Raw genomic sequence first — 14,824 nt, forward strand, 5'->3', positions numbered from 1 at the left:
AATAACTCCACAATTAACAATACTAACCTTCTAATATCAGTCTATGCACCAGATCTCATTGAGAACAAGTGACTAAAATGGAGTGGATCAACTTGTCAGATACAAAATTTCAAGAAAAGCAAAGTCAGAACATCTGCTAAAAGCAGAAAATATATCTTTTTTTCAAACTCATAAATCAAACATATCTTGTCTGATTCACCTCAATCTTCCCCAGCCAAGAGAGCACATATGCTAAATTTCAGGGGGAAAGGAGTATTTTGGAGTGATGGAGTGGAGTACTTGTTTTGGAGTGATGGGGCATCAAAATCAGGTGTGTAATAGAAATGCTGATACTGCTTTGTCCTAACTATTTTGTATCACTGAACTTTAACCTTTAAAGATATCCTCTCATTGCTTATAAGTCCCTTCATGTCTTTCTCAAAGACTATGAAGTTTGCAGAGAACTTCAGAAAATTCCCAGTTTCAAATTTTCACATCTAACTACTACAGTATTTTCCATATAGCCTTACTAAAAATTGTCCAAATCCTTTCTTCTCTTTACTTCTCAATGTACAAACCAAACTGGCCCAAGAGGAAGCATGAGAAATTTCAGGGAGAAAGGAGGTCCCTGCCCCTCAGAAATCTAGAAAGGCTTCAAAATTGGGCTTATAATAGAAGCTACTTTATGGGCTTACCTATAGAGTCATTATTGTGGCTCCATAAACCACCCTAATCTACACTTTTAACTAGAATATGAGGGAATGGCAGCACCTCAGCAAAAACAACATATGCACCCAGATTCTGGTTCCCTGGAAAGAGGAGCCATTTCATGACTTTCTTACAAAGTCCATTGGAACTAAGACAATGGACAATTTCAGCACAGGGAGCCGGCAGCCACACTTCCTGGCTCCAGAACAGGGAATTCTAACAGCGGCCTCTCTCACCATCTCCTACCTTCTCCAGATCAGCTCCCCGTTCTTCCAGAATTGCACTGAGCAGTTCTCCAGCTGCCCGAGATATTTTCTCCCTGGGATCTGTCAAACCATCAAGTGCTGTCAGAACCAGATTTGTTAGCTGAAGTGGGGTAAAATATTCTGCAAAAGCCTAAAACAAACAGAGAAGAGCATGTCATGGTAACACAGTTTCTGCTGTCACCAGAGCTGGAGCGACCAACTAACAGACAAAATTCAGTTTTGAAAGGAAGAAGAGATGGGTATGCTTGGGACCTAGGAAATCACATGAACTGTGGGGATATTTGAATGTTTATCCAACATCCTTCAAGGATCCATTTTCATATTTTAGATGCTTTGACATTTTTAATTGAAAATGTCTTGGTATATAGGTGTTTCAGCAATAATATTAAGTAGCAGCCTTAATTAAAAGGCAACAAAACTGTTTGTACGTTAAGTCCCATGTTTATAAAAAAGTGGGGGGCAAAGGCAGAGTTGAGGTGTTTTACAAAGTCCCCATCACTGCACGTCCTAGAATTCCCAAACGCCTCACCGAGCCTACTTAGGAACTCCACTGAGCTCCTGCCTCTTCCCTACCTCTCCTTGCTCTGCATAGATACTGTGGGGCCACACAGATTTTATAAAGCATGCATCTCATTACCAAATGACAGTTTCTGTAAATATGTCTTTCTGAAATATTTTAAATGAGCATATGCACTAGATTTTTAACTGAATGTACAATATAAATCAATCAAGCTTTTTTCGCTCTCTGTTCAAGAAACCCCCAAAAAGTTGGACACTGAGTAAACCATCTCAAAACATTTCAAAGAATTCTAGTAAACACTGTCTAAATATGCACAATATATGGTCCTAATCACCTTGTTATCCAAGTGCTTCACAAATATTATGAACTTATCCTCACAGCACTGGTATGAAGTAGGGAGGTATTGAATCCATTTTACAGATAAGGAATCAAAAGACAACCAAGGGACTTGCCCAGGCTATCAGAGGAATTCCATAGCAGAGCTGGGAACTGAACCTGGCTCTCCTGATGTCTAGTCCAAAGCCTTAACCACAAGACCATCCTTTCTCCTCATCTTTACTCTGAAAATATTCATTTTTTTTAGATAAAAATAATATTTCTGTGTAAAGTTACAAAGAATGTGAAAATAGGGCTTATAATTAGATCTAGTTGGGAAATGAGGTTTCCTCACACACAGAAAATTTAAGCTGTTGAAAAATCAAAAACTGAAACATTTTGGCCAAAAATTTCAATTAGGAAAGGTTGAACCATTTCATTCTGACATTTCCAATCAAAACAAAATGGTTCAACGTTTACTAATCAAAACATTTCATTTTGGTTTGACATTAAAGACACTCTTCTGTGCTGCATTGGTTCCCCATCAAGTTGTAGTTCACACGCCTCATGCCCGGATTCTCCCTCCATGGGCAGGTCTCCCTGGCCAGATTACATCTCTCCATATTCACTGCCGTCTCCTTTCTTGCTAATCCCCTGTGGTGTGTAATAGGAGTCTTCTCGCCACATGCATCATGGGAGTAGGTTGGCTACTGACACATCCCCAGAATACTGGACATTACCTTACTTCCAGGAATGGTGTGGGCCCAACCACACCGGCGTGAACTCATGTCACACTGCACGGAGTATGCCATTTTGATGAGAACCCTACACCCCCACCAGGCATGACTTTGCATGAGATATGCGTGTGAGGTCAGCTGGCAAGGGCGAGACAGTGTGCTCTTCAAAATGGCATCTTCTGTGCATCGCATCAGACAAACACTCCTGGTTTTGCCTCAGTACTACACAGGGAACAAACCATAGAAAAACAGGACTGTCCGGCTTTAAGCCAGACAAACGGCCTCCCTACATGGGAGATGTAGTCCAGCAGGGGATCCCAGCACACAGAAGAGAATGGGAGCATGAGGAACCTGAACTACAACTCCAATAAGGCATTTCCAAATCAAACTTTTTGGTTTTCAGCCAAAAAGTTTTTGGTTTGGGGTATTTTGTTTTCTGATGAAAATTCCAAGTTTTCTGCGCAAACCAGACATTTGGCACACACACAAAAATTGTTTGGTCAAAAACCCTGTTTTTCAGTTGATTAACAGTATCAATGGAAAAATTTTGAATAGGCATACTGATACTATAACTGTTGTTGAGCAACTCCAAAATCAGGTTAATTTTTCATTACCTGTAACTCAAAAAACCACTTTGGCCAATTTTTTTCAAAAGAAAAAGCTTCCTTGGCCTTCACAGTAAATGCAAAATTAGGAAAAATCAATTTTCCTAGCCAAAGTTGAAGGGGAGTTCAAATAGGGTTTATAATGATATGTGGCTGCATCCTTCACTATGGAGCTGTGATCAGTGCTCTATAATATTCACATAGGGAAAACACCTTTCATTGTTCAGTGCATTGAGTATAATTACCTTAGCAATTTGTGAGGTGTTGTTGTAGAACACAGAGGGACTGTATGTTCCCAGATTTTTTAGTGTGTCTACCTTCTCCACTCCATGTCCCTTCTCAAGCTCTGGAACAGATACACACATTTGTGTCATTTGTCATTTCTCAATTAGGTGACATTTCTTTCCGTTCTTGTTAATGTATCTGAATGTGGCCATGATGCTAGCTGGAGACAAGTCTACGGTTGGTTCAAAACTCAGTAGAATAGCTGGTGAGGGATATAACACAAGCCTTGCCCTTGTATATAGTGTATGAGCACTATTCACTGGACTCATATCAGCCTGTGAATCATTATTTAATCGGGAAAATGGGCTGCATTCGGAGATATTCCTTCCCTTAACATAATGTTTTCCTTTTGAAACTGAGCTTCCCAGCCTTCAGGAAAATTAAACCAATCATGGCCCCCTTCAGCCCCATCTCACATTGCTAAATGCCTCCCCAAATTGAGCAGTTACTCAGAGTAAACTGAGATCTTCAAAATATACTTCCTCCCCTTACATACATTCAGCAGTGAAATAGTTAACAATGTCGACACATAAAATATCAATATTGGCACCCAAATTAGCACCCATTGAAATGAATGACACAGTTCACACCTCAGAGATATTGTTTCAGGGTCTCTGCAAGCTCAGGCATACACCTCTACATTGGTTATACTTGGTAAACATATTTTCAAGGTTTTCTTTTCAAATCATAATGGCCAGCGATTTTTTTTTTGAATGAAAGCAGAGATTCTGGAGAATGATTGAGAGGCTTGTCCACACTTTCTTCCTACCCAACAGCTACTCCTTCAAGCCCTCCCAGGGCGAGGTACTCCTCAGTTTGACAAATATGACCTTAATACTAGATACTTGTTATAAACAACTGCATATACACCTCTACCCCGATATAACGCTGTCCTCGGGAGCCAAAAAATCTTATCACGTTATAGGTGAAACCGCGTTATATCGAACTTGCTTTGATCCACTGGAGCGCGCAGCCCCGCCCCCCCCGGAGCACTACTTTACCGCGTTATATCCGAATTCATGTTATATCGGGTCACGTTATATCGGGGTAGAGGTGTATTGTATTTCATTTCTCTGTGTACTTTGCTCTTTCCCTTTCATTTCCCTTCCCTTATCCCTCCACCCCCTCAGGGAAACATGCATCTATTTCAATGACACTCCCAGGCACAACAGTTCTGTTCCAGCACTGGTAAGCTCATCAAGGCAGGGAGCCATGTCTCTGTACTCCATGCAGGGCACTGTGGGCTCAACTGGAAACGTATCCTAAAAAATAAATAAATAAATAGCAGCAGCTGTAGCCCATTTCACTACTTTCCTGATGATGCGGTGCCGCGCTATAGAATAACAGAAATGATTACATTAGGACTTTGAAACTAATCTGTTGGTAATAATAAGAAAGGCTTGTAAGGGTTAGCTCCAAGGAGGAAGTTTTCAGTTTCCAGTGATGTAGAAAAAGGGTGTTTACTTACGCTTTTTAACCAGCTGGATACAATACAAGTTGTATACTGCCCGGGCTGCCAAGAAGCAGATGTTGTCCACAGGGTCATGGCATCGAAGGGCAAGCAGCCTAACCAGGCGACCCAGTCTGCTGAATTCAATTGATGTCTAATTAAAAAGAGAAGAAGCCAATTAGCAATAGATAACATATAAAGGGTGTGTGATCATCAGAGAATATATGGACACACCTGGGCCTTGTGCCTGTTAACATGCTTATGATGGGTGTGTGTAGATTGGCTGTCGAGCACACACTGTGGAGCACATTACTGTGCTTATAAAATCTGGGTATCTTTAAACACTGAAAACATTTATGGCATTTAAATATGCCAACAAAAGCCCCATAATCAAACAGGATATCCAATAACAAAGAGTCATCATCAACACAAAGGTAAAGGGCCTGATTCTCTGCTTCCCTGCACCTTGTGTTTAGTCATTTACACCTGGGCAAACAAGGGCCAAAACGCTATTATTCTGACTACATACAATTTTACATGTTGGGGAACTGCACTAGTGTTAGCAAGGTGGAAATTTCAGAGAAAAGAGGCCAGTGTATGCAAGCTCTAAGAATGCAATGTGAGCCTTGAAGCTTTCCCAGTTTGTTTCTGAAGAGCCTGTGGGTGATTTGACACACCTCACCAATGCGACACAGGTGATTTCAGTGCCCTCTCTCTTAACATACACTGCATGAGACTGGAATCAGGCCCAGAGGCTGGGGTGGTCCTGTCGAAGGGTTAGTTAGAGATGTATTGTTTTTATTTAATAAGAATGAATTCTGAATAATGTTTGTTGTGTGTTTTAAGCATTTCCCTCCTAACACAATATGTTGCTTCAGCTATAGTCTCAAATTAGCATATTGTAGTTAAAAATAAAATAGTTTGAAAGCCTGAATATTAGAAATTAAGGTTCTGCACACAGTCTTCACTGTGATCTAAATCTGCTACTCACCACCCACCTAATGGAGATACTGGTGTTTTAGAAGCACTGCCTATGATGACCATGGGCCAGACCCACAGGTGCACTAGAATACTACTTCGCACACCTGAGGGGAAGAGCAAAGGGTGTTTTTTCTCCTTCCCCATTGATACCCAAGAATTCTAGGGATTTGGTTGGTCCCCAGCACAACTTTGAACAGCCTCAAGATTGCTCTAAGTGGGGCTCTTACACCAGTGGGGATTGATGGAGCATAGAATGCTCCTACCATGTCACTTTTGCTGGGGCATGAAACAGCACTGTGAGGGAGTGGCTTAAAGCCAGCTCTAAGAGCCTGACATCTCTCCTGAATTCCCTCATGCCAGAGGAATATCCAGCTGCCCACTTAGGGCAGCTTTAAACCCCCTTTGCACAACTAGCATTGTACAAGGGACCAATAACTTTAGAAACTGTTCACCTCATTGACAACAAGTGAAAATGTAATATATTCTACATGGGTGCCTCAATGATTGTGGCTGTCTGGTAACTGCAGAGAATCTGTGTAGCATGCACAGGGTCAAAGTCTATATCAGGCCTGTTTCTAGATGGAGCCATGTGGGGAGGATGGAGAAGGTATACAGAATAGGATTTCTACTCTATATGTTGAAGGTGAATGAAGAAAATTGGGTTCTCAGTGGAATGGAAGATCAAGAAGGAGCTTTCTTTACTGTATATAGGTGAGAGATGTTGGTGTGTTTCTCCATGAATGGTTAGGTGAACTAAAAAATAGCCAAGCTGATATAAGGTTCGTAGTAGTTGGTTTATGAATGGCAACCGTCCATATCGAAAGACGATGGTGTAAGTGCTAAAGCAGTTATGTTGCTATGCGTCATGCAGCAGCATCGCGAGTGGCTAAAAAGTCCGATTCTCAAGCAACGGTCCTTGCCACAGACAATGCAGGTGTAAAGCGTAGGGCCAGAAGATTAAGCCAGCGCACTACTAGTCTGTTGCTAGCTGCATCTTCCCCGCTTCTGATGTCAATGTTGAAAGTTTTCTAGTCCCTTTTGCAAACACTTTTGAACCTGAGCCTAGGCTGGCCTAGTGGCCTTTGAGCGGATATCCATAGGTTCCTTATATAGGCAATCCTTTGGAATGCACCCATCATCCATCTGGTGCAGATGACCAAACCCATAGAGATATCTGTGTTTGAGAATAGGGATTAGACTTGGTCATTTTTTTTTCTAAAGTACTTCAGCATCAGGAACTTTGGTTTCCCACTTGATATTTAGAATATGGTGAAGACAGCACACATGGAAGGTATTTAGCCTTCTCTCATGCCTGCTGTGGCCGGTCCAGGTCTTGCCACCATACAGCAGCATGCTCAAAATGCACGTATGTATCTTGGTGTTCAGTGTCGGTTTCCTGTCACCCATGCTTGGTTAGTAGGCTGAATGTGGTGGCTGCCTTTCAGATGTGAACATTAAGCTCACCATCTAGAGAGAAGTTATTCAATACAATTGATTCTAGAGAGCAGAACTTGTGCCACAACTTCAAGCTAGGTACTACTATTAGAAGTTCTGGTGGATCATGTTTTCAACACACCTTGTGCCATAATCTTTGTCTTCCTTAGACTGATGCTTAGTCCAAATTCCTCACAAGCTAGCACAAAGTTTTTGGAAAGTTGATGGAGCTCCTCTTCACTGTGCGTGACAAGAACTGCATCATCAGTGAAAATAAGTTCTCTTAGCAGCAGCAGTCTGACTTTGCTTTTTCCTCTTAGACATGCAATGTTGCGGAGTTTTCCATCTAATTTTGCATGAAAACATAAACCCTTGGTGCTAGATGAGAAAGCATGACAAAGCAGCAGAGAGAGGAATATACCAGGTGCCAAAACACCTCCCAGTTTGACACCCCAGCAGCTTTCAAAGAACTGTCAGATTGATCACCATCACACTGGACTTGAGCCTTCATGCCATCATGGAAGTACTGAAAAAGACTGAGGAGGATCGGGGGGCAACCAATATCTCTAATAGTTGGAAGTGGCCCTTTCTTCTGACCAGGTTAAAATCCTTTGCAAGATCAATGAAATCCACAGAGAGGTTTTTCTTGTTCTTGACACTTTTCTTGCAATTGCCTTAATGAGACAACCATGTCAATAGTGGATCTACCAGATAGAAGCTGCACTGACTCTCTGGATATACATGACTCTGGATATAATTGGTTTCTAGGCTGGTGATTACTACACGTGGACCCAAACCAAAAACCACCACCCTGTAAACTTTGGGAAAGTTCAGATTCAAATTTCTCAGCTCAGATCCATCTTTATTATACACAGAATATGAGATGAGGTTTTATGGTTACTATTGGAAATGTAGAGGAGATACATTTTGGAGTGAAGTGGGGGGGGTTGTGGGTAGACGGAGATGGGTGTTGATACTGGGCCATATTTAAAGTTGTTTACAAAAACTTGTCTCAAACGTTTCATATAACTATGATGTTATATTTAATTAAATGATACTTACTTATAATGTTACCTGTATAGTGAAGTTTTTTGTCTAGCAGTTTAGAAACATTTAAAACCATTGATATGTATTTCTTGTGACTGCAGCACCATTCAGTACACTTAAGGAATACCAATATATTTTGGGGTAGGATTATATAAGGCAACAACCAGCTTTGTGGGTGATTAAATTCCATAGTAAAGCTGGTGGTACAACTGCCATAAATATTATTGCAAGACAAAAAGATTCAACAAAAAACAGCCTAAACGGGAGAGGAAATAACTTTTTTTCTTGCCCTGAGAAGTTTTGAAAGACCAGTGCTGTTTGCATTGACTTTACATTGACATCACTTTGGGGAATGGATTGAAGTGAATAACTTCTCCAGGGCGAAGTTTGAGCAGACACAGTGCCAGTAAGGATTTCAGGGTAATTTGTCAGAAAAATACAATCTGTCAGAGCTTGAGTCCACTGAAATCACTGGCAAAGCTCCTACTGACTTCAATGGATGCAGTATCAGGTCCTACATTTTGTTTGTTTGTTCTGTGAGTAGTAGGCTGCTTATTTGGGCAAATGTATGTGCTGAAGTGTATGTTCTTTACTGAGTCAGGTCAGTACAGATGAAGGGTTACTCACGTCAAAATTGGGAAGCTTGGCCACACATCTTAGGATCCGGGCACTGCACCACATTGCTCGTTCCCGCTCATGATCCTTTCTGGAGATTAGCCAGGGCTCGAGGTACTGTAGGAAAAAATGAAGGAGATCACTGCTCACAAAAACAGTAAACTCCTAAAAGATTGTGGCCCAAATCTGCCAGTAGCTGGTGTAAACTGGAGTAGCGCCACTGACTTCAGAGAAACTACTCTGATTTACACCAGCTGAGGGTGTGGTGGGTCCTTTGTCTAATGGTAGGTCAGATAAAAAAACGTAGCATTCTCCTCTCTATGTAAATAAAGTTTATGGGTTTTCTGAAAGAGGATTCTCTTCTGTGTTTTCCAGAAATCCATCCTATAATAGTTCCACTGAGAAGAAAGACTGGCATAATAATCTGCTCTGCCAAAGAGTGGCTCCTTCCTTCGCTCTGAATCTTAGTCAGTGGATTCAGAATTTGATAGGGTATAAAATGAAGTCTATTTTTATCTCTGGAAATGAGGGTAACACCACATAGGAGGCTTATCCTGCCCAACTTTTCTAGGGAGAGTGAGATTTGCGGGGGGAGGGACGTCTCTCCTGCCTACAAGTCAAGATCTGGGGGAAAGAGCTTCAGAGAGGGAAGAGGAGGGAAGTATATTTCTCACTTGTTATAAAAGTGTTGACATTTCTTTTACATACATTAGATTGTTCTAACACCCTGACATAGGTGCTGGAACTAGGGGTGCTGCCGCACCCCCTGGCTTGAAGTGGTTTCTATCATATACAGGGGTTACAGTTTGGTTCAATGGCTCTCAGCACCCCCACAATACAAATTGTTCCAGCATCCCTGAGCCCTGCAGTATTAGGGCTGGTCTACACTGGGGGGGGGGGATTGATCTAAGATACGCAACTTCAGCTACGCGAATAGCGTAGCTGAAGTCTAAGTATCTAAGATCGAATTACCTGGGGTCCACACGGCGCAGGATCGATGGCCGCGGCTCCCCCGTCGACTGCGCTACCGCCGTTCACTCTGGTGGAGTTCCGGAGTCGACGGTGAGCGCGTTCGGGGATCGATATATCGCGTCTTAACAAGACGCGATATATCGATCCCGGATAAATTGATTGCTACCCGCCGATACGGCGGGTAGTGAAGACGTACCTTTATAATCTCTCTAACATATAATCTCTGAAAAGAGAAGAGTATGAGAGGGCTAATTAAGGCATAAACACTATGGCCCAGATTTTTAAAGGTATTTAGGCATTGCTGCACACAGCATTGCAATGAGCAACTGATTTAGGAGCCTATGTATCAAAAGGGATTTAGGCACATAGGAGCCAAAATTTCATTGGGCTCCTAAGTGCCTAAATCACTTCTGAAAATGAGATGCTTAAATACAGTTAAAAATTGGACCTATAGGTTTGTGCCCAGGACCCCAACTCTTGGAGTTGTCTCATCAGGGCAGAAGCTCAGCTTTCATGATTGTTAAGAAAAGTTTGAAAACATGATCTGAGCATAGTGTTGTAGAGATGCCCGCCTGCGTCTGCAAAGAGCCTGAAACAACAGTTCTCAGAGGTGTGAACTGCTCCGTGCATCTCAATGGGGTATAAACTCCAAGGGAACACAAACCATCCTGCCAAAACATACCAGCAAAGTACTCTATGTATGGCAGAAAGAGAAGAGTGGGCCCAGACCACCCACCTAACCAGATATACTCTGGCTGCTAGGCTAAGTACTAGGAAGGCCCTTTACTGCCATCCCTTCTTTTCTGGGATTAAGAGGTCCCCCCTGCTTCTCTCCAGCATAGTGGGGCTCTGGTGCTGATCCTGAGGGTCACAGGGGTCCCATATGACTGTCCCTGCCTTTTTGGGACAGGAGAGGGAGCTCCCTGCCACTGCCATTCCCTTTGATAGGGGGATAGGGTCAAGATGCTGGGGCATAGAGCTCCCATGTTGTGATGTGCCTAGAGCCCCAGATTGTCTTAATTCAGCCCTGAACTCAGAGGGGACAGTCGAACCTTGATTGTTTAATCTCTCGTCTATAATTCTCTTTTCCTCTCTTGGCTGCCCCACTACTGCTTACCTCCAAAATCTTCTGGGCCTCCACAGGACATTCAAATACCAAACCCTCAAGCATTCCTCTCAAGGCATCTATAGTTTCCTTGTACAGAGACTAGAGGAAGAGGCAGTACAATAGTCAGTGTCATACAATCTGACATTCTACAGGCAACGTGAAGTGTAGAAATACTTCTTTAGAGAGATAGGATGAGTTCCTTAGTCTCTCTATGCCTCAGTTCCCTATCTGTAAAATAGGGATAATAGCATTTCCCTACCTTACAGGGGTGTTGTGAGGATAAATACATTAAAAATTGTGTGGTGCTCAGACACCTGGTAATGGGGGCCATATTAGCACCTACGATACACAGGGAAAGTTTTCTGATCTGATAAATAGGAATAATTATTTCTCTGCTTCAGATATATGCACTCACTATTATTTTCTGTAAAAAGCGACAAAGATTCCTATGGCATCTCATAGACTAACAGGCGTATTGGAGCATAAGCTTTCGTGGGTGAATATCCACTTCGTCAGATGCATGCAGTGGAAATTTCCAGAGGTAGGTATAAATATGCAGGCAAGAATCAGTCTAGAGATAACGAGGTTAGTTCAGTCAGGGAGGATTGGCCAGTGAATGGCTAGCCAATTACAAAAGCAGTTTCTCCTCCCTTGGTGTTCACACCTCAACTGCTAGAAGAGGGCCTCATCCTCCCTGATTGAACTAACCTTGTTATCTCTAGACTGATTCTTGCCTGCATATTTATACCTGCCTCTGGAAATTTCCACTACATGCATCTGACGAAGTGGGTATTCACCCACGAAAGCTTATGCTCCAATACGCCTGTTAGTCTATAAGGTGCCACAGGACTCTGTCGCTTTTTACAGATCCAGACTAACACGGCTACCCCTCTGACATTATTTTCTGGCAATCTGCCTTAAATTCCTTCTAAGAACAAGATGTGAAATAAGTTTGCCATTCTTAGCAGAGATTCTGATACAAAGCCAGATGAATAACAGCTAAATTGCTACATACACACTGGGCTACATACGCACCAAGTCAGAAAGTGAGAAAAAGAACTCACCATTTAAATATGAAATTGTGTCATCGGGATAATAATATTTTTTTCCTGTACTTCCCTAGCTAAGAGAAGACCCCCTATTATTATGATATTAGAACAGTTCTCTGCTAAAGAGCCAGAATCCTGGTAAATCTGGAACTGTGAAATTCCATTATTTCCCTTTAGCTCTATTAGTGGTGAAGTAATTTGAGACTAAGCAGAACAGATGCATCCTTAGCACACAGACCCAGGTGTGCATACATTGGCTGATTGCACACCTTGCCATGTGCTATCTCTTACTAACAGGTTTTGTCTCTTTAATTAGACATCAGTTGAATTCTGCAGACTGGGTTGCCTAGTGAGACTACTTGCTCTTCATTGCCATGATCCAATAGACAATATCTGCTTCTTGGCATCCAGGCTCATATTCAACTTGTAATATTATCCTGCTGGTCAAAAAGTGTAAGTAGGATTCAACATTTTTTCTTATCAGGCCCAATATGTCACCATCCCCAGGAGGATTGCTAAATTAAAGACACATGGGGCTTCTTTTATGACTGTATTTTTTTAAAGGACTGATTACCTCTGGGTGTTGGCATTGTATATTATCACATGCCTCTGCTAACATGATTTCTACTGGAGGCAGAGAAAAGACACTTTTGTAGCATGCCCGGAGTAGAACAGCTTTCTTCTCAGACTTTAGTGGTGGCTTCAGCTTTCTGACAAAAGAGAGAAGCCCCCTTAATGAGAGTCATGACAATGTCTGGAATCTAAGGTAAGAAAAATATATCATCCATTATTCTTTAAACACACCCAAACTTAATGGGGTGTTTGTTCTGACCATAGTAAGCAATAGAAATGTGTGTGTGTGTGTGTGTGTTTTGGTACAGAGATAACTGCTCTAATATAATGCACCAAAACTGATTTTAATAATATCCTACTTGGGGATAAATTCATAGGCCAAAGATAGGAAAGTTAGCTTTCCCTCACTTTCTTTAGTTTGGAGTTCATAGAGCGTGCAGTAAGCTAGCGCTGATTGTCAATAAATATTTCTTATGGGTAAATATTGGTATAAACTAGGGAACAAACTATGTTTGAACTCTGAAGTTTTATTGACATTTAAAATATTAATTTTGTAAACCACAAGGCTTCCATTGCTTTAGTCAGAAATTATAGCGGCACCATCTAGTGGCCACAATACTGTAGTGCCTTCCTTTGCACATATAGCACGCTGCCTTTATGTGTTTGCCTGTCACTCCACAATGTGTATGTTGTACAGCGTCGTGTATAGGCTTGGAAGGATTAGATTTTTATTGGTAAATGTCAATTTCACCATACCAACACAAAAATATTTCCACTGATAATCATCAAAATGTACACATAGGCAAAGAAAGAAAAATGCTGCTTGAGAACTTAGAGTTTGATTTGGGTATATTCTTTGTATATCAGGGGTCGGCAACCTTTCAGAAGTGGTGTCGAGTCTTCACTTATTCACTTTAACTTAAGGTTTCGCGTGCCGGTAATACATTTTAATGTTTTTTAGAAGGTCTCTCTCTATAAGTCTATATTATATAATTAAACTATTGTTGTATGTAAAGTAAACAAGGTTTTCAAAATGTTTAAGAAGCTTAATTTAAAATTAAATTAAAATGCTGATCTTACGCCGCTGGCCCACTCAGCCCGCTGCCGGCCTGGGGTTCCGTTCACTTAGTTCGGCAGCGGGATGAGTGGGGCCTGTGGGACCCCGGCTGGCAAGGGGCCATCAGCTGGAACCCCAGACCAGGGGTGCAGGTGGGAATGTGGGAGGTGGGTGCAGGAGCTCCCGTTTGGTTCTCAGGGTGGGGGTGGGGTTGTGGGGGGGTGCAAGAGTCAGGGCATGGGGTGTGGGGGGCCTGGGTGTGTGGGGGGGTGCAGGAGTCAGAACAGGGTCTGGAGGTGTGTGAGGGGGTGCAGGGGTCAGGGCAGAGGGCTGGGTGTGTGTGTGTGTGTGTGGGGTGCAGGGGTCAGGGCAGAAGACTGGGTGTGTGTGTGTGGGGTGCAGGGGTCAGGGCAGAAGGCTAGATGTGTGTGGGGGGGTTCAGGGATCAGGGCAGATGGCTGGGTGTGTGTGGAGGGGTGCAGGGGTCAGGGCAGGGACCCCAGACCAGGGGTGCAGGTGGGAATGTGGGGGGTGGGTGCAGGAGCTCCCGTTTGGTGCTCAGGGTGAGGGTGGGCATGTGGGGGGGGTGCAAGAGTCAGAACGGGGGCTGGAGGTGTGTGAGGGGGTGCAGGGGTCAGGGCAGAGGGCTGGGTGTGTGTGGGGGGGTTCATGGGTCAGGGCAAAGGTCTGGGTGTGTGTGTGGGGGGGTGCAGGGGTCAGGGCAGAGGGCTGCGTGTGTGGGGGGGGTTCAGGGGTCAGGGCAGAGGGCTGGGGTGCTTAGCTCGTGTGGGTGCTTATGGCAGCGGGCTGGAGGGAATATGCCCTGTCCCCACCTCTTCTCTGCTTCCTCCCCGGAGCAGCGAGCACACTGCGGCTCGGCTCCCGCTCCCCCTCCCCCTCGCAAGGGCAATCAGCTGATCAGCAGCAGGGAGAGGGAGAGGGAGTGGGAGGGGCAGGAAAGCACCACGCTGAGGGAAGAAGCAGGGGAGGAGGGAGCTTGGCTGCCGGCATGACCAAGCTTCTGCCTCCTGCCCCCACAGGAGAAATCGGTGGGTGGGGGGGCTGAGTGGGGCCAGGACGCCAGCAGGCAGCAGCGTGCCATCAAAAATCGGCTCGCGTGCCG

General features: G+C 43.4%; 1 protein-coding gene across 1 annotated transcript in view; it reads right to left on the reverse strand.

The window, feature by feature from the left end:
* LOC112113448 (maestro heat-like repeat-containing protein family member 7) overlaps positions 1-14,824 on the reverse strand; it is a 39,382-nt gene that overhangs the window by 18,549 nt on the left and 6,009 nt on the right. The window contains exons 4-9 of the mRNA XM_029911025.1: positions 12,646-12,781; positions 11,032-11,121; positions 8,955-9,059; positions 4,884-5,019; positions 3,376-3,476; positions 934-1,083 (exon numbers count right to left, since the gene is read on the reverse strand). Of these exons, the coding sequence (XP_029766885.1) occupies positions 934-1,083; positions 3,376-3,476; positions 4,884-5,019; positions 8,955-9,059; positions 11,032-11,121; positions 12,646-12,781 (718 nt within the window). The remainder of the gene's footprint in view (positions 1-933; positions 1,084-3,375; positions 3,477-4,883; positions 5,020-8,954; positions 9,060-11,031; positions 11,122-12,645; positions 12,782-14,824) is intronic.

Source organism: Terrapene carolina, unplaced genomic scaffold, assembly GCF_002925995.2.
Source record: "Terrapene carolina triunguis isolate 2854851 unplaced genomic scaffold, T_m_triunguis-2.0 Scaffold85, whole genome shotgun sequence".
In the NCBI taxonomy this organism is placed as follows: Eukaryota; Metazoa; Chordata; order Testudines; family Emydidae; genus Terrapene; species Terrapene triunguis.